At 51.3% G+C, this 22521-nt stretch overlaps 2 protein-coding genes across 3 annotated transcripts in view; one reads left to right on the forward strand and one right to left on the reverse strand.

The window, feature by feature from the left end:
- The window catches only part of SUSD4 (sushi domain containing 4), a 66172-nt gene extending 64441 nt beyond the window's left edge, over nt 1-1731 (reverse strand). Inside the window, exons 1-2 of one of the 2 annotated variants that reach the window (XM_081123831.1) lie at nt 1539-1699; nt 749-934 (exon numbers count right to left, since the gene is read on the reverse strand). In XM_081123831.1, the coding sequence (XP_080979957.1) occupies nt 749-899 (151 nt within the window). In that variant the 5' untranslated portion in view covers nt 900-934; nt 1539-1699. Of the gene's footprint in view, nt 1-748; nt 935-1538 lie in introns of both variants that reach the window. The other variant, XM_081123832.1, reaches the window with a different exon arrangement.
- A 10521-nt stretch (nt 1732-12252) lies between these two features.
- Nucleotides 12253-14253, forward strand: CCDC185 (coiled-coil domain containing 185; the record flags this gene model as incomplete). Its single annotated transcript, XM_081123984.1, has 1 exon — nt 12253-14253. One exon carries the CDS (start codon nt 12253-12255, stop codon nt 14251-14253), a length of 2001 nt encoding a protein of 666 aa, XP_080980110.1.
- Between the last annotated feature and the right edge of the window lie 8268 nt (nt 14254-22521).

Below are 22521 nucleotides of genomic sequence, written 5' to 3' on the forward strand. Positions count from 1 at the left end.
GGTTAGCCACCTATGGAGTCTGAGGCCACCACCTTTATCTCAGCTATCTTCCACTTCATAGAAAAGCCCTCGACTTTACTCCCCCTGTAAATCAGGTCTGGAGAAGCCAAGCAATCCTCCAGAAACACATCTGAAAAACACCCCTGAATCCCCTCCCCACCCTGACACGCACAGACACGCCTGAGCACACCGCCTCCCAAGGAACGAGAAAGTGAACTTTCCAGTAAACCTGTCCTGCAGCCAGTCTGACCATGGTCTCAGACCCTTCCCATTCACCAAGGGGGTTCTTGCAACCAAAACCTGACCTGTGTCTGTTGAGGGCATAGACAAGGGTCAGAGGTCCTCAAGCATACATTATGCACAAATACACCTCCCTCCCTCCCTCCCTCTCTCTCTCTCCCTCCCTCCCTCTCTCTCTCTCCCTGCCAAAGTGAAAATAAAAGGCCAGCCTTACTGTCTTTCCTTCAGAGAAGCCAGATGCCAGGCTGGGCAGCTGGTGGGAGGCTCCAGACAGAAGGTGGGTGTGCGAAGCTGTGCGGGGAAGGAGGGGAACTCCAGAGGAATTTTTTGGGAACTCCAGGGGTTTGGGAAAAAGATGGTCTTAGGCTGGGACATGGGACTCCTGAGGTCCTCGCGTACCCCAGAAGTCTGGGTGCACAGGGGCTGAGGGGAGCCGCAGGGCAGTCCTGCCAGCCAGGCTCCCCCTCCCTGCGGTCCTGGGCCCTCTGGTCACAGCGGAGTCACTCACCGCCCGTGAGCTGCGCAGGGCCGAAGCACAGGGCCAGCTGAAACCACAGGATCACGGCCAAGAGTCTCTGGGGGGACTGAGGCTGCTGCTGCTGCTGCTGCTGCTGCTCTAGAAATCCATCTCCATGGCTCGGGTTCATTCCATAATACATCTTTCATCCACAGAGGGCATCCGGCTTGCAAGAGTCTGCAACCAGGAACGAGCACGACAATCCCCCGGGCTGCCTGGGCTCCGGGGGGCCACGCTTCCGCCGCTCCGCCGTGGGACCGGGGGAATGGGGGGGGGGTAGGGGCTCGGCTTCCCCGGCTCCATCCCCGGTCCTCCCCCGCCCCCTTTCCCACGGCGCGATCCCCGCTGCCCCCCAGCGCGGGCACCCTGAGGAACAGCCGCGGCGGGATGCTGCGCGTGCGGGAGGGATGGAGGAGGGGAGCGAGGGCAGGGGGAGCGCACGCCGGCTCTGCGCCGGTCCCCGGATCCGGCGGCTGTGACCGTCATGACAGCAAAGTCTAAAGCCTTCCAGTGTCTCGGGGCTGCAAAAACACTTTTCCCTGGGCCTAGGCATGTCACTCTTAGGAATCTCGAGACGTGGCACCGGGTCCCCCAGGATACTTCTCCGGTTTCCCCCACGATGGGAATGGGTGTCCTATTCTAGCCCGGTCCCCAAAGAGGATTGCTCCGCGCTGCCAAAAAATTCCCTCGCTCGGGGGCAGAACCAGGCGCCAACTCGCCCTCCCGGGTGTGCGCGCGCCTCCCCGAGATGCACAGCCCCCGCCGGGGCGCCGGGGCTTACCTGTGGGTCTCATGCATGCAGCTTCCTTCCCTCCTCCGCCTCCTCCCCCCGCCAGTCGCACCCGCATCTGTGCGCGACCTCTGCTGCCGCCGCCGCTGCGCGAGCCAGAGACGGAAGCCTCGGCGGCGGCGCCGGGCTCGGCTCCCCCCGCCCGCGCTCTCCCTCCCCAGGCTCCCGGAGCCGCTGGGTGCCCGGGGGTGGGGGAGGACAGCCGCCCGGCCGCGCGCCCCCGACGAGGCGCCCGCGCGCCCGCCACCTGCGCTCGCGAGCGCGCGGAGGCGGCGGCCGCGCGGAAAGAGGGAGGGCGCGGGGGCGGGGCGGGGGCGCGCGGCGGCCGCGGGGGACCGGGGCCCGCGCCGGCCGGGAGTGGGACGCGGCCCCGCCGCCGCCTCCCCGACCAATGGGAAGCCCGCGCGCCTGCACCTGTCGGGGCGCCGAGTGCGGGCGACGCTCAGCCAGACGCGCGCGCCGGCCGGGTCGCCCCCTCCCTGGCGCCGCCCCGCGGTCCCCGCCCGGGCAGAGCGGGAGCCCGGGGCCCGCGGCGGCCTCCGCGCGGTGTCTAGTGCCCCCAGCGCCGGCGCCGCGCGGCTGCTGCCATGGCGGTGGCGCCAAACCGTGGGACGTGGGACCCGAGCGCGCGGCGGGGCGGGTCTCCACGCCCTGACGCCCTGACCCCACCGCCACCGGGGTCAACTGGGCGGGGCGGGGCGCGGCGGGCGAGGGCCATTGCTACAGCCTTATTTTCCACCGTCGTCGACCGTCTCCCCTCCTCCCCCCAGGGCCAAGGCTCTGCGTGCCGCCTTGGACCCTGAAGGACGCTTGTCCCCCTCCCCAGCTCCCTGGCTATTTGACCTTTTGGCCCACCCCAGGCGCCCTGCGCGAGGACGCTTTCGGCCTGTCTTGGGGATGCGCTGGTCCCTCCGGACCTCCGCTCGGGGGCGCCGTCGGGGGCTCGGGGGAAGAGTGATCAGTGCCGCTGCGGGAAGTTGGGGGGCCAGGACTGGGCCTCTCGGGGGGCCGTGGGTCAGAACCCAAGGGGATCCTAGGGTGCTTGCTCTCCCAGCCCCCCGTGGAGCGAGTTCGCCCCGTCGGTGCTGTCTCCGTGCGGTGTCTGGTGCTCGTGCTCGCCCCACAGCGTTTCGACCCTCAATCCCCACCAGCTCTGGCCACCCACTGTCCCTCCCCAAAATTGGCCTTTCTCAGCCAGCCTGGCTCCGCGGCCCCAAATTCCTGCCACAGGAGTTAAGGACACCCCATTAGTCTGCAGCAGTTTAGGGCTACGAATACTATATTTTCCACACCACCCACCAAATCCCTTGCTCCAGTGGGCTTTCCCCAAATCTCACATACTGCGGAAATTCCGGCTTTTACAGGGTCAACTCTTGCTGGGATTAATTTTAACAAATTCTTTCAGGATAGATTAACTTTTAGTAGCTAAGCGAAACTCAGCCTTTTAATTTATATATTTATTTTTGCTTTGTAAAATTCGAGGTGGCAGTTTTGCACAGAATCGGTTTAAGAATTTGGCACAAGTTCGTCCCTGCTTAACGCCTGTACTTTGGGGCTCCCGGCTCTCAGTTGGTCACCCTTTCGCATTTCCAAGGTGCCATGGCTGACCTCTACAGTTTGAACATTTATTTCATTCGTTTTTTTTCTCAGTAAATTTTCTAAAGCTCTTCTGATAGCCACCAAATCAACAAAGCTCGATCATGCATGTGGTTCTCAGTTCATAAGAGATACACCTACGTCCTATCAAAACCTATTCGTCAGCTGGAGCACAATGCATTTGTATATCAGAGTGTCAGGATTCAAGTGAACATCAAGTTTGTCTGGTCTGAACACCGATCTATGCTTGAGTCCCCTCGGTGACATTTCAAAGAATCGGTCATCCAGCCCCATTGAATACTTCTTGAGGAAGCCTGTTATATTTGCCCACCGCTCTCTTAGAAAACCCTTCCTTATATTGATCTGAGATCCACTCCCTGAAACTTTTACCCATGGACTCTGGCCCTTCCCCCTGGGCCCACACAGCCAAATCAAAGTCTTCATTCTTAAGACAGCACTTCATTTTGCAGATGGCTTTGTGTCCCCTCGAGTCTTCCCTTCTCTGGGTTAAACTTAGCTGCTTCCTTCAGTGTGGAAATTCCTAGAGTCCTAACCAGCCTTACAGCCTTCTCTGGATGTGACCCAGGTTCTCAGTGGCCACCCATCCCCAACAGTCAAGTTTGTTTCTAGAAAAGGACTATTTTCACACTAAAGGTTCTGACCAACACATAACAGGACTGACGCGTTATTTTAAATACTTTCCTTCTGTTAATGCAACTTAAGAAGACTAACATTTGGAGGGCAGCCACAGAGTGCCATGTTGTTAGTTTTGTGCGTTGCCTCGTGTATTAGTTGGCTAGGACTGCCGCAACAACATGCCACAAACAACGGAGATTTCTTTTCCAGTTCTGAAGGCTGGAAGTTCAAGATCAAGGTGTTATCAGGTTTGGTTTCCTCTGGGGCCTCTCTCCCTGGCTTGCAGGTGGGCGCCTTCTTGCTGTGTCTTCACATGGTCGCCCTGCTACGTGTGCACGTGTCAGGTGTCTCTCTGTGTTCTAACCTCCCCTTTAAGGACACCAGTCATGTTAGGGACCACCCTAACGACCCCCTTTAAACTGCATTGCCTCTTTAAAGATCCTATTTCTAAAGCAGTATCATTCTGGACCAGGGGCTAGAACCTCAACATATGAATTTTGAGGGGGTATAATTCAGCCCATAACATCTCACAACAAAAATAAAGCCAAGGTTATACTCATTTTACAGGCGAGAATGATGACAAAGAAAGGAGCCGATCCATTTATTCAACACCCCCCAGCCAAAGAAGGCCTCACACTTCAATCTGAAGCAGTTTGGCTCCATCCTAGCCCTTTCCACTATTCCACAGCGACTGCTATAAATACCTTCCACCGCAAGGTCTACAGAACAAGTTATTCTGAATATATTTTGACCTTGTTTTTGTCTTATCTTCTATCACCTTGCCTTTTTTTCTTGCTTTCTTCCCTTTAAAACCACTGTCAGCTTGGCATAAATATTTTCTCCAGGGCAGCAAATACTTAGCACCAGGGGAAGGGGTGGGAGGAAACAAACCTCGCTGGAACTTATTCAACATTCAGCCAGCATTTACTGAGTGCCTAAGATATGCCCAACACAATGCAAATCCATAAAAATGCAAATAGTTACCATCTCAGCCTTCAGCATGCTGACAGTTATGAACCTGAAGCTCTGCTTCTTATATGCACAATATTTTTTATTCAGTCACCCACTCACTCAAAGATATGTCTTCAGTCCTACTGTGTGTGAGATGCTGCTCTAGGTAATTTTTGCCAAGGGTTTTAGATTATGATTTTTTTCAGCCTCAAGGGAGCATTTTAATTCTATAAAAGCCAGGATAATTTGAGAGACGATACAAGAAACTTCGGGGTGTGTTGGGGAAATTGTGGATAACCCCTTGTACCCCAAGAGTATGTGTGTTTGGGGGTAGGTTGGGGGTGGCTGATGTAACTGGTAGAAATAAAGGTGGAAGGTTCTGTTAGGGCGACAAAGTTAGGGACCTTATGTGCCACACCAAGGAGTTTAAATTTTATTCAAAAGACAGTGGAGAGCCATCAAAGGATTCTGAGTGAGAAAGTACCATGATTAGTTATATCAGACACTAGTCTTTTAGGAAGAATGAAGGTTGGAACAGAAGAGGCGGTGGGAGACAGGTAGAGTGAGAAGGTAACAGACCAGGGAAGGGGGAGTGAGGTAAACAAGGCCATGGCCATGGCCATGACCAGGGAAGGCTCTGAAGAGGGGGGATGTCAGGTCTCAGGGACCAGGATGGCTTGAAGGTGAGCAAAAAAAAAAAGAATGTAAGATAGTATCAAGATTTACGGTCTAGGAGACCAAGCTGTCAACTGCTAATAAAAATAGGGAACACAATTGCAAAGGAAGTTTTATGAGGATAGTTATGAATTTGATGTTGAATTTGAGTAGCTGGAGGGAAATCCACCTGGAGATACCCAGTAGGTGGTTGGAAATTAGAGCTTAGGGCCTTTGCAGAGGGGTCAGAGCAGGAGAAGTGAGCCCCCGAGCTGCCCCAAGGCTGTCCCTTAAAGCCACAGGAATAGATGTGCTTGCCTGGGGAGTGAACAATAAAAAGACAAGAGGCCCCGAGCAGAACTTCTCGGAATCACACTGTAGGGAAAGGAAGGAACCTAGGGAGGGAAGGGAGAGGGAGGGCAGTCAGTAAAAAAAGCAGGAGCCGTGGTTCTCAAACTGTAGAGATATTCACCCGGATTCCCAGCCCCTCTGCGGAGAACAGATTCAGTAGGCCTGGGGTGGGTCTGGGAACATACAATCTAAAGAGCATACTCCCTTCCTCATCTACTGATGCCTAACGTATTACCCAAAACTTAGCATCTTAAGTCAGCAACGTTGTTGGGCTCATGGTTTCCGAAAATCAAGAACCTGGGAGCAGCTCAGCGGGGTGGCTCCGGCTCTGGTGTCTCGTGAGGCTGAGTTGAGTTGTCAGCCAGGCTTCAGACATCGGGGCGACTTCCTTGGGTTGGAGGATCTGATTCTAAGATGACTTTTCTCATCACATGGTAGCCAGCATGCCCCAGGGCAGGTGATCCAAGGGAGAAAAGCCAAGAGCACAATGTTTTTCTCTGACCAGCCTCAGAAGTCACATTTTCTGCAAAATCCTACTCATTGCACAGCTGAGTCCCATTCACTGTGAGAGGAGAGGTCACCGGGTGGCAGGAAACAAAATCAGGGGTAGGGGAGGCAACTTAGAGGCTGACTACCACGTCTCCCTACACTCCTGGAGTTCTTTCTGTGCAAGTAACTCTCAGAGAAATACTGGCCGAGAAAGGGGGATGGGAGGGGAAAGAAACTGAAACAGGAGGTGGACCCCAGTGCCAAATAGGACAGAGAAATTCAGACAAGGCCGAGAAGAGGCCAATAGACCTGGCTTCAAGGATATCAGTCTTGGCCTTCTCAACTCTAGAGGAACACTTCTAAAGAAAAGCAACTTTTTTCTGCAACTTGTGGTAAGAAATATATTTTACTTCACCACCTGGTATGCATGCACTCATATATACAGTGCTAGTTTCAAATATGGGCATAGCCCTGTAGCCCTGCAATGGGTGCCAAGGAGAGAGGCCGGCGCTCCAAGGGGCTGGGAGTGGACAGTGAGGATTTCATCGGGTCAGGGAGGTCAGAGGAGTCTTCCCTTGAGCCCAGGCTTGAAGAAAGAGCACCATTCCACGCAGTCCACAGCCACAGCCACAGCCACCCATGGTTGCAGAGATCTTACTCCAGCCCCGGGTGTGAGGGGCTTGGAGTGAAAAGAACACTGTGAAGTGCCCGTTGAAAATCTGTTCGAAGTATGAGAAGCCTGCTGGATGCAGAGGCTGGAGTTTTAGTGGGCGGAGGGTGTTCGCCCTGCTGAGCACATCAGCGGAGTCCCCACGCACAACCTATCACAGTACATGTGGAGTCAGCAGCCAGGGCGGACCATCCATCACTGCTCTCCTGCAGAGCTATCTTCCCTCCCGGAGACCTTTCTGAAAAACAGATTTCCTTGGAAGTGAAAAACTCCAGGCTCAGTCTTAGCAAAGCCAGAAAAAACCAAAACAAAACACAAGACTTTTAAAAACCCACACATTTTTTTTAAAGTTTCAGCAAAGCACATCCTTTAAAAAAAAAAAAAAAATCTAATATCTATGTTATGTTGAGGATGAAGTAACTTCAAGTGAGATCAATTATTCAGTGCACCGGTTTTCCCAAGTTTCCATTGGGAAAACCTCTCCCCGTGTTGAACATGACAAACGATTTGTGATAAAATTTCAAAAATCAATAACTTCATTGTGCAGCCTGGTGTTTCTGTGTCGCTGTTGAGCGATCCTGTAATTGCATTCTGTTATCTCCTGGTAGAAGTGAACTCACTTTCAGCTCCAAAAGTACTCATTCTGAGTCCTTCCTTTCTTCGTAAGAATCGGTTGTGCCCTGGCCTATGTGGCTCAGTTGATTGGGAGTCATCCAGTGCACTGAAAGGTGGCCAGTTCCACTCCCGGTCAGGGCACATGCCCAGGTTTTGGGCTCGATCCCCAGTAGGGGGTGTGCAGGAGGCCACCGATTGATGTTTCAATCTCCCATTGATGTTTTTCTCTCTCTCTCCCTCCCTTTCTAAAAATCAATAAAAATATTTACTTTTTAAAAGAATTTGTTAATTACCATCTCCAGCTGTTTTTGGCATTAAGGTTACAAATGTGAAAAACACTAAAATCTTACGATGTAACCAAACTAGAAATATTTAAAATGCTCTCCTGGCCGCACATGATTCTGTTCGGCTGTAACTGTGCAGTGCAAGCTCAGATGACCACCCAATGGAGAGGTGAGGGGTGAGGTGGGATTCGATCCTGGCTCCACCGCCTACCTGATCTTGAGATTCTCTCTCTGGACCTCAGGGAAGGAAGGTGCCTCCTTTGTCTTGCTGTGTGTTTACACATAAAGCACTCAGAGCAGTGCTCCCACACGTGCTTAATATGTGTCAGCCATCATTTTTACACACACAAGCTCTCATACACATGGAATATTGGCATTGTGGGTAAGTGATTGTTTCCATGGAAACTTAACTCCTATTTCCCAGGCTCCTATCCCACTATTTTCTGCTTTTCTAAAAAAGAAGCTTACGATCTACAATTTTCATCCTTAGTACTGCATTAACATAAGTTTTTCATTTACTGCCCTGGGTGTTTACATAATATATGTATATTTTTTTCACTGTTTTGTGGGTTTGCTATTTCTGATGAGTTCCTATCACATAGGCACTTGTTCTGTCTTCTCAGATACTGTTACTTGAGGGCATCCGTTTTCCTGTGGATTAAGAAAAGAGTGAAGGTGGGGCATGAAGGAACTGAATTCCTGTGAAATTGTACTGCAAAGCTGAATTTTGAAAATTAATAATTTATCCTGTCATCTAGCCATTGAGGGGGGAAAAAGCCTTCTGACCCAAATATTATCTTCTTTTTTTTAATTTTTTTAAAAAATATCATAAATAAATAAATAAATAAATATATATATATATATATATATGGTCTTTATTGATTTCAGAGAGAGGAAGGGAGAGGGAGAGAGAGAGATAGAAACATCAATGATGAGAGTCATTGATCGGCTGCCTCCTGCACAACCCCTGCTGGGGATCGAGCCCGCAACCCGGGCCTGTGCCCTGACTGGGAATCGAACCGTGATCTCCTGGTTCACGGGTCAACGCTCAACTGCTGAGCCACGCCAGCCGGGCCCAAATATCATCTTCTTAGGAAAGAGTGATTTCAAAGCAATACATTTCCATGAAATAAAAATGACCTAGATGTTGAAAGCTGTCACTACCACATAAATACTGGGGACACTCAATGATCCACAGCAGTGCCAGCCAATGGGAATATACCACGACATATATAACATACACATGTGACTCTAAGTTTACTAGTAGCCCCACTAAAACAAGTAACTTGAAAGTAATTTCGATAATAGATTTTATTTAGTCCACTGTGTTCAAAATACCATCTCAACAAGTAACCAATATAGAAAATCTCATGAGATATTTAACTTTTTCTATCGTGTTTGAAACCCAGTGTGTACTTTATACTTACAGCCCGTGTCAACTGCAACTACATTCAAGGGCTCATCCCCACGTGTGACCGCTGGCTGCTCTACTGGACAGGGCAGCTCTTTGACCCAGACCCATCCAAGAACTAGGAGCTTTGCTGAGAAGTAAAATTGGAAGTCACAACAGTAACTGACAGGGCCCAGGGGTTAATTCGAATCGTGGAAGCAGGGCACGTTTTGCCATAGTTTCCAGGTCTCGGGCAAAGGAAGAAAAGAGGCGCAGGTCTTGGTTTGGCAGGAGGCCCGAATTCTGAGGCCTCCAGTGAAGTACGCTGAAGGATTTTTCTGCCAAATAAAAAGGAGGCTGACTGTTCTTAATACCAAGGGACTGCTTGGCAGTTTAACATTGGCAAAACATCTCTTTCATCTGCCTCCTGGAAGAGCTGATGTTGGCTTCCCAGCTTGCTGTGGTCCCCCCCCCCCCTCCTCGGGGGTCTTAATCAGATGCTAACGATGCAGGTGAAATGAACTTTCCTGCTCACCTGGAGCCTCCCCACCAGGTCCCTCGGAGCAAAAGGGTCTCTTCCCAGTTTGTCAGTCTCTCCCAGACATTGTTTGCTGTTCTGTGAGGGGTTCACTTGTGGTTACGGCTTCTTTCACCTGATTTCCAAGATCACTGTTTCCAACGTCACTTAGATGGAGATTGCCCAGGCACCCAGGTTAGAAACCCTCTTTCTCCAGACCAAATTCCCCTTCAGGTCATGGTCCCTTGACCTCTGCACTGTCCCTTGAATCCACCCCTTCCTGTTCCCCTGCCACTGTCCCAGTTTACACTTCCTGCTTGCTCACCCAGATTGCTGAGCCAGCCTCCTAACGGGCCCACGGTCTCCAATTTCCCTCCCCCTGGCCCCCAATTTATCCTGTACACTGTGCCCAGGGTGAGCTTTCTAAAATATCAACCCAATCAGGTCACTTTTTTGGTTTCAAGACTTTTATTAACCCCTCACTGTCTACATAGTGGATTTTCATATTTTTATAAGCAGAACCCCAAATTTTTTCAATAAGATCTTACCAGGAGCCCCAGGATATAAAACAGATAAGATATGAGCTGCTCTGGGGACAGAAAGACAGGGACAGAAGAAGAGACAGAGGCCTCAGAACCAGCCCTAAAATCCTCCAGCCCCGCCCACTATGGGGCCCATGGCAGCTGCAAGGAATCCTGGAACTCTCTGGAACACCAGAACCCTGCTCCCCAGTAGGAAGCCTATGCTCCTTAGGCCCTATGGGATCTGGGCCCAGCCCACCTTCCTGGTGTCTACTTTTTCTGGAAATGCTCTCCCCCCATGACTGCTATGACATCGCTCACATTGAGTTCTGGTGAGGGCCCACTTACTGGCTTACTGACAGCCACCTCCTGGCCCTGTCCTCACAGGACAGAGAGAGGAAGCTCTGGTCTCTTCCTCTTCTTATAAGGACACTCACTAATCCCATCACGACCTCAGCTAAACCTAATTACCTATCAGGCTCCACCTCCAGATGCCAACACACTGAGGGTAAAGTTTCAACCTATGAACTTGGGGGACACAAACATTCAATCCATAACACGTGTGTGAATTAAAAGTGCTTTCCTGAGAAGCAGCACGAAGTCACGGAAAGAGAAGTGAATGAAGTCAAAAGTCCCACCATTGACCCAATGACCTTAGAGGAAATCAGTTATCATGGCCAGTCTCTGGGCCACATCACTCAGGAAATGTCAATTCTACTGTTCCCATCCAGCCGGGGTTCCTATGAGACTCCCAGGAGGTGCAGTAAGGAGGACCTGGGTGAGTAAATGCTCAGTTTTCTTCTTGAAGGAGTGACCCTGTTTGGAGAACGCCACCCAGAACTGTGTCGTCATTGCACCCCAGAGAAGGGAAGTGACTTGGCCAAGATCCACAGGACAAACGTGACAGAGTGTGGGGATGGCCCCTCCCTAGTGTGCCACCCTTTACCTAAGGTCTTTTAGGATTTACCTTAGTTCCATTCATCTTTTCTTGAGCTAGGAGTCTGTAGAAACTTTTGTAAACCCGAACGTTAAGTCTTACAATTTTTATCTGAAGCCTAGCAGAACATCAAAATGTTTGTTAAACCCACGAAGCTGAGCCCTTCCTCCACTCCATCTACTTCTCCAGAACTCGAGGGTCAGGAAAGGCAGGTTGCTGGGTCCAAGGCCACCCAGCTGGAAAGTGACAGAGGAGAGTCAAGCCCCATGCTTTTCCCTTTCACCCAGGGTACCTGAACCAGGACAGGATCCCACCAAACTGGACAAAAAGAACAGAAATAAATACAGTTTCAGCACGGTGTTCGCGGATGCCCTTTCCGAAACATGCACCCGAGAGTCATATTTTGACAAAAGCAGTAACTGCCGTATTAGGGGTAGAAGGGCCTACTAGTCTTTTTGCTGTTCTAGAGTTTTAAAAAGTAAACAAAACATACTTTGGACTTAAAAAGGCAAAAGTGTGGTGCGTCCCATTAATGTGCTTCCACAGGCCGCTTAATTTGCGTGCTCTGTAGAGGTGCAGGGAGGTAGGGATGGTGTCCCCCAAGGTCACCTAAGGATGACTCAGAGGGCTCCTCACCCCACCCCCTCCCTGCCACTGCACCTGGACCCTCCCCCCTTCCATTCTGGAGGTGACCACGCCTCCCCCCGGGTTCTTTTAGAAGCCTGTAGTTTTTAAGGTGTACAGATGCGAGATCAAATTCCTGCCTAAAATACTGGCGGTGGCTCAGTGCGCATCATTAGCTTTAAGGGTCACCCCTGATTTCCTACAACCCCCTTCTTCCCTGAGCCCTTCCTCAGCCTCCTGCCCCCCCATCCCCGCTCCAGAGGTGCAGGGTTCTAGGGAAGCCGAGTTCTAGGGAGACGGTCAAAAGCTGCGGGGCCCGCGCGGCCAGGGGCGTCATTGTGAAGTAGCGCGAGCGTCACAAGCGCCCTGAGCCCCTGGATCGCAGGGCGCGCGGAGGCGGGGGAGTCTCGGCAGCGCCCCCTGGAGGCTCGGGGGTCCTGGCTCCGATGCTGGGCGCGCCGGGCGGGAGCATGGATGGCTTCGGCCACTTCTCCGGGCGGCCTTTCCTGGACCTGTGGGAGGCCCCGCCGCCCAGCGGGGAGCGCGTGTCGTCGGGGCGGCTGCGCAGGCCCCGGCCCCAGCCGGCGCGGGGCTCCTGGGCCGGGACTGCGGGCGCGGGGAGCGAGGCCCCGGCGCCCTGGCCGCCCCCACGCTGCTCGCCCACCCCCAGGCCTCGCCGCCACCGGTCCCCCGACTCCCCGCGGGAAAGTCGCAGCCTGAGCGACGTGGCCCAGAGGCCCCCCGACGGCGCCAGGAAGCACAGGACCCGCAGCTGGCGCCCCAAAGATGCCTGGACGGAGCCAAGGTCCCAGCCCCAACCGCTGCGGGGCAGCCTGCACCGCCCGGCCTGGCGGCTGCAGTCCCAGCTGCCAGCCAGACAGCCCGCGCCCTGCCCGCACTACCCCCCAGCCCCGGGAGACTCGCCCCCGCCGTACCCCGAGGGCGCGTACACGTCCCTAAGTGGGACTTTCGGGGCAGAAGAGGGGCAGAGCGGAGACCTGTGGGCAGTGCCGGTCTGCGCGGGCCTGGACTGCTGGTCCGTCTCCTCTCTCCCCTCGGAGAGGTCCTCTGCGCTGTCCGCCTGCGTGTACACCCCGAGGAGGGACAGGGACAGTGGTGACCGGGCGGCGTCATCAGCCGGCCGGTGCTCCCAGCCCGCAGTCCCCGGCCAGGAGCTGAAGAGCCAGCGCACCCAGATCCTCAAGAACAAGCTGGAAGAGGCGGTGACGTCCTCCGGGGACCAGAAGATCGTGGCCCTGGTGCTGACCCGGCTCAAGAAGGCGCAGAGGATGCGGGAGCTGCAGCAGCTGGCGGCGGCCGCCTGGGAGGAGCTCAAGCGCTCGGACCACAAGGTCCAGGTGACCCTGGAGAGGGAACGCAAGCTGCTGCTGCAGCAGAACCGGGCCCAGTGGCAACAGAACCGGGCCCTGTGGCAGCAGGAGAAAGAGCAGCGCAAGAGTCGCCTGAGCCGGGAGCAGCAGCGGGCCCGGAGGCAGGGGGACAGCCAAGCCAAGAACGCGACCCAGCAGGAGACCCAGCGCCAGGCCAGGCAGGAGAGGGCCCGCACCCAGGCCACTCTCAGGAAGCAGGGCGAGGTGCAGCGCCTGCAGGAGCAAGAGCAGGAGCATGAGCATGAGCATGAGCTTGAGCATGAGCATGAGCTTGAGCATGAGCATGAGCTTGAGCATGAGCATGAGCATGAGCTTGAGCTTGAGCAGGAGCATGAGCATGAGCTTGAGCAGGAGCATGAGCATGAGCTTGAGCAGGAGCAGCGGAAACAGGACATCCAGGAGCTGCAGGACAGGGTGCTTCAGACCTGTCCCAAGAAGCAGCTGCGGGCCACCATGGGCCAGAAGAAGGTGCGGGAGGCCCAGCTCAGCTCCCTAGTCAACTACCAGGCCCGCAAGATGCTCAGGGACTGCCAGGCCAAGGCCGAGGAGCTCCTCAGGAAGCTGTCCCTGGAACAGAGTTCCCAGCGGTCCCAAGAGATCCACAGGGGCCTGGTTAAGGAGCGTCACCGGGAGCTGAGGGACAAGGCCCGCAGGGAGGAGGCGCAGTACCAGCAGGTCCAGCTGCGCGCCGAGGAGCTGGAGCAGCAGCGGCAGGCGCGCAAGAGGCTGCTGGTGAAGCTGGCCGACCAGAAGATCCAGGAGGCCCGGGGCGCCGCCCGCAGGAGCCTCAGCGACAAAGCGCAGCACCTCCGAGAGCTCAACGCCCTGCGGGAGAGGACCCATCACATCCTGAAGCTGAAAGCCGAGAAGGAGGAGAAGTGCCACATCGAGGGCATCAAGGAAGCCATTCGCAAAAAGGAGCAGAGGCTCTCGCAGGAGAAAGGCGCCCCCTTCGAGGAGCTCCAGAAGGTCTCCAGGGCCTCGCGGAGAGATGGGGAGAGCGCGTCGGTCAACAGCTGCTGCGCTCGGCTGGCGGGCGAGGCCCCAGGGCGCGCGGGTCAGCACCGGCCAGGCAACTGAGCCCTGGTCCAGCCCAGCCGGCCAGGAGGAGATGTGGCGATGGGATTCGTTTTATAATCTGATTATAAGTGAGCATGGGTTTAAAAAATAATAAATGTATAAAATAGCAGCAGTTTCCTCTCGTGAACTAGTTTATTGATTCATTTGGATAGCTGAGAAACTTGGGAATGGAAGTTCGGGGGTTTGAAGAGAATTACTTGGTCTTTGAGGGGGTTTTCTTTAAATAGGATATATGCATTTAGCTCTCAAGTAGTCTTAGAAGCGGTACATCAGGCACATTTTGGAGGAACCAGAGAAAGACCTACACACTAGGAGAAAAACTTGTGCAGCATGCCCCTTTCCTCTCCCAGAATTTGTGAAAGGGTAAAGAATGAAATATGCGAGTAAGAAATCCAGGGGGAGGGCCTATAAACGAGCAGATTTGGGAACCCTGCATACTGCATCCCCTCTGAGGAGTTTAGAATATACATGAAATTTTTAAAGGCTCTGAAAAGGCTTGCAGTAAAGAAACTGATTTCAGCCAATGTTTTTCCCAAATCCTGGAACCCTGGTTTTTTCTGTGTTGTTTTTTTTTCTCAGATCATTCCATGGTGTTCTGTTAACTGTTTTTGGAAATGGCTATCTATAGTTCCTTCCAGACTGGGAGCTTCTTTGGTCTTCCCTCCCTGCACTGACAAAGAATGTTTTCAATTTCTTTAGCACGATCACTTGACGGCTCCACCACAGCCCCATGATCCAAGAGCTCACTGCAATCTTTTGTTCTGATTTTTTACCCCCTTTTGATCAGTACTATCCAGTCCTTTGGAACAAAAATATATATATTGGAGTCCTTCTGTTTGCCCCGATGTCTCCTCTATGTCTTTCGCTGGAGGTATACGACGTCATTCTGTCTGCCCATGTTGTGTCTAATTAACCTAGCTTTCAATGAATGACTAAGCGTGCATGATTCAGGACCCTGACATTTTAAAATAAAGGAGCCAGGAGCCAAGTAGAATTTAACCCATCACATCTCACAAAGTCTCAGTCAAAAAATTCTAAAGATTTTCTTTTAGAGCCTCTATTGTAACATTTATCTTTAAAAGAGAGAGAAACAGAATAGGCCCCGGTGGAAGATTTTTGTCATATTAGTGTTTTAGAAACGACGTGAAAGGTAGCCTGGCGAGGGATTTGTTCAAAGGTCAGGGTGAGTCACATTCTCATTTTTTGTAACGGGAACTGGGCCTTCTCCCTTATTCCCTTTTCTTCCCAGGCTCTAGGTCCCCTCTACCTGCTGTCCCCAAAGACGCTTACTCAGGCCCTCGTTACTCTGCTCAGAAATGGAAGGGCTCAGGCATCTCACCTCAGTGTCCAGTCTTACTCTCTTCTCTCCGCCCAAGTTAATCCCCCTCTGGCCCAGAGCCATGGGCATCCTGGGCATCCTAGGGGGCAGCTTAAGATGCTTCAGGCATGAATTTAACTCCTCTTAATATAATTATGTGACTTCGGGGAAGTTACTTTACAGATGAGGCAACTGATGAGCCTCAGTTGCCTCATCTGCAAAATGGAAATATAATTAATATTTCAAAGGGATGCTGTGAGGGGCGGTTATATAACATAAGGTGTTCGGCATAGTGCCCAGAACCTAATACACACCCATCATTAAACTGCCTCCCATCAGATCCAAGTCTGATTTTTCTGAGCGTAAGAAATTAGAAAAAGAACAGCAGAATAAATGTAAAGAAATAACTATGAGTGCAGAAATTGAGATAGAGAGCAACGATGTAGTGAGCGTGATCAACAAAAACGAAAAGTTGCTTGTCTGAACACATGAGTAAAATTGGCAGGCTTCTAGCAGAGTTCAAGAAAGAGAGACACAAATAATATTGAAAATAAGGGCTATAATAGAGACCCAGCAGAGACTAGACAGATAAGAGTGTACTATAAAGGACACTATAAGCCAAAGAATGCATAGGGATGCATTAACTTAGAAGAAACGAAGACATTCCTTTCAAAATAACCAATTCGAACAGAATAAAAAGCCCAAATAGCTCATAACCTTTAAAACAAGGGAACCAATTGTTTAATTTTCCTACAAAGACTCACCAGGCCAGATGATTTTACAGGTAAATTCGACCAAACGTTCATGGAACATACTCTAATTTTATGTAAATCATTTGAGGGGGAAAAAAGAGAATATTTCCCAAAGTATTCTGTCCACTATACTTTTGATACTAAAATTCGAAAAATGTAGTAAAAAAAAAAAATCATAGGAAAGTCTCATTCATGAACATAAAGGCAGTAATCCTACACAAATATTAGCAAAATGAACCCTGCACTTCAAGAAAAAAAGATAACGCATCCTGACTAAGCAGGGTTTACTCCAGGAACATAAGGCTTAACTTCAGAAAATCTGTAATTATCATTCTCTACATTAGCATATTAAAAGAACAAAACGATATGGTAATCTCAATAGATGAACAAAACTCATTTGATGAAATTCGAAATACCCATTTATAATTTTTTAAAAATCAAACCAGCTCAGAGTAGCAGGGATTTCCTTAATCTGATAAGAGGAGTCTACCAAACAGCTACAGCAAACGTTACTTTTAATGGTGAAACAGTGAAAGCTTTGAAAATCAGGAAGAAAAAAGAAAATTAAAAGGTACAGGTTTGGAAAAAGAAAAAAAAAACAAACCTTAAAACTCTCAGTCACACATGATATGCTTGTCCCCATAAAGTATTTTATCTTCAACCTTAAAAGTTTATATATTCATAATAGAGATTGTTTTGGGGGATAGCCGAGAATCGGAAACAATTCAACATGGATAAATGGTTAACATGGATAAATAAATTGAGCCACAGTCACACGTGGACTTCTGTGCAGCAACGACATAAAATGACCAACAGCCATACTAACAAAATGCATGGGTCTCACCAACTTGATGCTGAGTGGAAGAAGCCAGGCACCAAAAAGCACACACTGTATGATTCCTTTTATATAAAGTACAAACAGACATGACTAATCTCCACTGTGGAAATCAGGACAGTGGTGTCCCTTGGTGGGGGGCTCGTGGCTGGAAGGGGTGCAGGAAGGCAGCTTGCAGTCATGGGGCAAAACATGGGAAGTAGAGTCAATCAATATTGAGTTTAAACTCTGGCCCTGCCAGTCACCAGCTGTCTGACTACCCACAAGGGCCATAACCACGGTGAGGCTCAGTTTCCTCCACTGGGAAATGGGCGTAATGACGGACCTCACCTCACTGCGTTGCTGTGAAGTGAAAGAGATAACGCAGGTGAAGTCCGTTTCAGGCTCAGCAAGTTCTGGAAAACGGGGGCTATGGTTGTTATCAGTGTTCCTCTTCTTCATAGCCCCTCTACCAGGACTTCGGTGATTCTGGAGGTAAAACACAAGAAATAGAGTTTTCACTCCGTGGGGAGCTTTGGATTTCAAGACATTTCCTCCAAAGCTGCTTTGGAGACATGCCGCACCCCAGATATGTCCCGTTCAGCCTACCCTGGCGGTGTTTGGTCATTGAAACTCCTGCTAAGGTCACATGCACCGATGGTCAGAGGGTAAATTCTGCAATGAGGGCCCGAGATACTAATTCAGCTGCTTATTTAACTGTGCTTCCTACAAATCTCAGAACCAGCAAAACAGGCCTTTCATTCTCCCCTTTGTGACCAGAGCTGCTGGAGTCCTGGGCATTCTGAAAGCGGCTGTGTTTGGGACGCCTTCTCATGCCACTCAGGGACTCCTCAAGCAGTCCCACCCCACCCCAGGCCTGTGGGTGCACAAGCACTTAGCATGGAAAGAACGCAGCTTCCCCCCTAAATTTCCTGCTTTTCATGAAAGCCTCTAAAATAGATTCTGAATTGTATAGTTTTCATACAATGCTGTTTTTGCCAAGTGTTTCTTGAATAATTAGTTGTGCCCAGTGTTTGAAAAATAACCTTGCTCAAAGAGAAGGAATATAATGTGCCTATTTATACAATGGCTCATGGCTGAGCATGGACCATGCACGGGGACGTCGCCAGTTTGATTCCCGGTCAGGGCACGTGCCCTGGTTGCAGGTTCAATCCCTGGTGGGGGGTTAGAGGCAGCCGATCGGTGATGTTTCTTTCTCATCATTGTTTCCTTCCCTCCTCCCCTCCCTCTCTGAAGTAAATTTTAAAACATTTTTTAAAAACATTAATACAACCTATAGAAATGGGAGCACCCCAGAGCCAAACTGAAGGAGATGGAGAGGGGGCAAAATTTGGGCTTCTGGGAGGGAACCGTGAACATGAATTACCAGACTCCACAGAGTTATTCCAATTAGTGTTCACTGAGCTTCCTTCATTCAACAGGGCAAGTGGGGAAACAACAAATATACACACGGCACACTCACGTCCCAAGGGACATTGGAAGGAGCATCGGTCCCAGCATCCTCCCAATGTGACTTGTGCTGCAGCACAAGATGGGTCTCAGGCATTTAAAGGAGCAAGAAAAATAGGAAACACTCCCCTAGTTAATGACAAAGCAGGAGGGAGCTGGCAGTGGGCTGCCCTGGGCTAGGGGTGCTGCACAAAACCCAAATAAAACCAGAAGGAAGCCCTTCTCCCCCCGTGCCCTGACTGAAGAAGACACCGTCCAGAACATTCATTCGGTGGCGCTTTAGTCTTTCAGGCAGAAAAAGTCCTGGCGGAAGTGATTTTTGCAGGTTGAACAAAAAAGGATCCTCTTGGGAGCACCAGGGATCAATGATAAGAGATGCAAAAGCACTTTGGAAAAGCTGGGTTACGTAAAAGGGAGGGATCCCTGTTATCAGCAGCATGTTTGCTAAGGAGATGCCAGAATATTTCTTTTCCATCCGTGGTCAGGACACCACAAGGACCAGTCGCTCAGGATGAAGACAGCATCAGGCCTGCAGCTTGTCAAGAGCAGGCCCACTGCGGATTAACCGCTAATGACCCGCAAGCCCCTGCCTCCCTGGCCTTGAGCTTCCACATCTGTAAATGGGGTGTAATAACACCTCGCTCATAGGGTTGGTGGGAGGCCACATAGGTCAAAGTGCCGAGGATACAGGAGGCCCTTGAAAACACCTATTGTTCACTGGGCTCTTACTTGGGGCCACCAAATACCGTGCTGAGTGTTTGTGTCCGGTCTCCCATTAATCTGCACAAGACACTATGAGATAAGAATTCCTATTCTCTGTTTAGGACAAAGACCCAGAAGCTCCAAGATGCTCGTAGGTCAAGCAGCATGCCTGAGGCCCCGAAACCCTTAACTGCCAGGATCCAGGCCCAAGCACAGATAGGACTATCCCAGCCCCAGGCTCTGCTCGCTCTCAACCATGTTTCTTCCAGAAATGTCGGTTGGAGCCCAAGTAGGCTGTCCATCCTTGGAAGGCAGGTGCTGTTTTGTATTTCCTGAACACTCCTGCTGGAGCATCTGTTCTCCTGTTGGCTGCCAATAAATATTTACTGAAATTGAATTGTAACAGCTCTGCGGGAAGCTCCCCTCTGGCTAGGACAGGGCTCTGACAGCTGTTCCTTGAGCTCCCTGTCAGGCCCCGACCCAGGTGGGATGACCTCTGCACAGCGGGGGGTCGGAGGCATCGCACTGTAGCTTCAGATCAGCCAACTGTGCCCGTCCCCACCCTGTAAAGAGGGACCGAGAAGAGGTGCTCCCTGGGTGGCGGGGCAGGTGTCTGAGGCCCTGGGGCACCATCCAGTCCTGCCGTAGGAGCGTAGTTTGGCTTCTTTCAAAGCGTCGCAAGAAATCATTTAAGAAGTAACATTTGAGCCCAGCCGGCATGGCTTAGTGCTTGAGCACCCACCCAGGAACCAGGAGGTCAGGGTTTGATTCCTGATCAGGGCACATGCCTGGGGTGCGGGCTCGATCCCCAGCAGGGGCATGCAGGAGGCAGCCAATCAATGACTCTCTCATCATTGATGTTTCTATCTCTCTCTCCCTCTCCCTTCCTCTCTCTGAAATCAATTTAAAAAAAAAAAAGGAAGTAACATTTGAGAGAGCACGGCTGTCCCACATTGTAAATCTTGGCATGTTCTCAAAACCCTGACGTGAAAACTGTATTATAGAAAAGCCGGCACCACCAGCAACTCCCAAATGAGAACTACCGAAGCGTCCACAGTGGGAAATGCACCCAGCATTTCAAATGAAGATGTCCCCACCGGTACCTCCTTCCTCCGCCTTCAGGACAGGCGCACGGGCCTTGATTTGATGTGATACTTAACTACCACTGACGTGCAATTTAGGGAGCTCGAGTTATCTTTGCGTCGGTGATAAATGAATGCCATTGTAAACTGTCTTTAGGGTAACTCCTCCCGTGCCAGAGAGGATGAGGTCCGGGTCTCCCATGAAGTGAAAGATGGGGTGGAACATCTCCTGGGGAGCTAATGGGTGGATTTGGTAAAGATGCTCTTGCTGGGGACCAACGCCTCCTTTGCTCTCTTCCCTGCGGATTCTCCTCTAAACAAACCGCTGGTGCATCCGTCGCTCTTTGCCTACTTCAGAGTTAGGTCCTTCAGAGGTGATCAAGGGAGGACAGTGATAGTTACTCTGTCGTTCAAACCCCCAGGGAGCGCCGATGAGTGAGCAGGAGATGACCAAATTGTGTTGACAAGCACAGGAGGCTGGCAGATGGAGCAGCTCACCGATTTGGCACCGTGCTCGGGATCGGAGCAAGCCCCACCTCTATTGCAATTAGTGTACTTTTCCAGGGACTGTTTGCCAGGCCGAAAGCACTGTAGGGATAGGAACTGCAGTGTCCCATGGCCTCTCCAGCCTCTAGCATGAGACACCCCTTAATTTTCCTTGGTTTTTATGTTGGCCTGCTCACAGATGATGCTAGATTCCAGCAAAGTTGCCTCTGGAAGACCCAGAGAGGTGTCCTGCCCTCTGTCCTACTCCCATCCTCTTCCCAAAAGCCCACATGAGAGTGGTGGCAATGTGTCCCTGCCCCCCTCACTGTGCCACTGCTGCCCAGAATATGTAGAGTAAATGGCCCTGCCCCCCACCGTGAGTCCTGCTTTGTCACTGGGACCCACGCGCATGGTGTTCAGATTCTTACTCTCAGTTTCTAATTCAAGACAGTTCCTTCAGCCCTGCCTGCTGCCCTCGACCCCCCACCCCTCGTCAGGAGCCCAGCACAAATCCCCAACACTCGAGCCCCGTGTTCTTGCAAACTGACTCCTCCTGCCAGACACCAGCTCGCCAGGCAGGCCTAGACACGCTTACTCAGTGAGAGCTCAGGGAAGGACACCGCAAGCAGGAATGCTTCATTTTATTTAGTTAACATGACTAATTTTATGCTGACTGTTCTGCTGGAAAAAAACTGAGATAATGAATACATGCACACATGCATGCATATATACATACACATGCTTATGTACAAATATGGGGGGTGGGACACGAGAAGGTACTTCCTTCCAGTAGGGAACCAACAAGGAACGATAGATTTACACCACCAGCAACTGGCAACTGTCATCATCGTAGATTCAGGCCAGAATCATCAGTGGATGCTCAAACTATGAGTGACATTTGGAGCGTATTTATAAATCTCAACGTGTCTCCCCATAAGATATGTATTAATTACGAAGTAACTTTACGAAAGGGAAAAAGAAGCTGCACTGGAGAACCGTGGCCCGTTCCACCGTAACCAGGTGATCGAAGCCAACATCACCAGTCATGGCCACAAAGTGTCACTTGCCTCCCGATCGGATTCACGGACAGCACAACACCGCTTCTCTGGGATTACAGCCACAAGCATGTGGCCTGCGCCCTGGCTCAGTAGCTCAGTTGGTGAGAGTGTCATCCCGATACACCAAGGTTGTGGGTTCGATCCCCGGTCAGGGCACATACAAGAATCAATCAATGATGCATAAATAAGAGGAACAACAAATCGATGTCTCTCTCTCAAAAAAAAAAAAAAAAGAGTTCCGTGTCCCTGGATTCCTGCGAGCCTGCTCAGCAACTCAAGCCTCAGGAGCTGATTTCTTCTGGGACTAAAAATAATTCAGAGCCGGCCCCAAGCTACTCACACATCAGACACCCCGAGGGCCCTCTTGCTGGCGTCAGGAAACTCAGAGATACCTAATTAAACCCGCCTTCCTTCCCCTTCCTGGGAGCACACACAAGCAGCAATGGTCAGTTCAACTTGGGTGTCTCCTGAGGGGCGGGATGGCCTTGAACCCCAGCCAAGGAGCGGGGAAGGTGGGAAGTCCATGGCGTTCTGAGCTGTCTGCCGCTGGTTTCCAGGAAAGATGGGTCCCTGCTGCTTCTCCCCT

Source organism: Miniopterus schreibersii (genome assembly GCF_964146895.1).
Source record: "Miniopterus schreibersii genome assembly, chromosome: 21".
Classification (NCBI taxonomy): domain Eukaryota; kingdom Metazoa; phylum Chordata; class Mammalia; order Chiroptera; family Miniopteridae; genus Miniopterus; species Miniopterus schreibersii.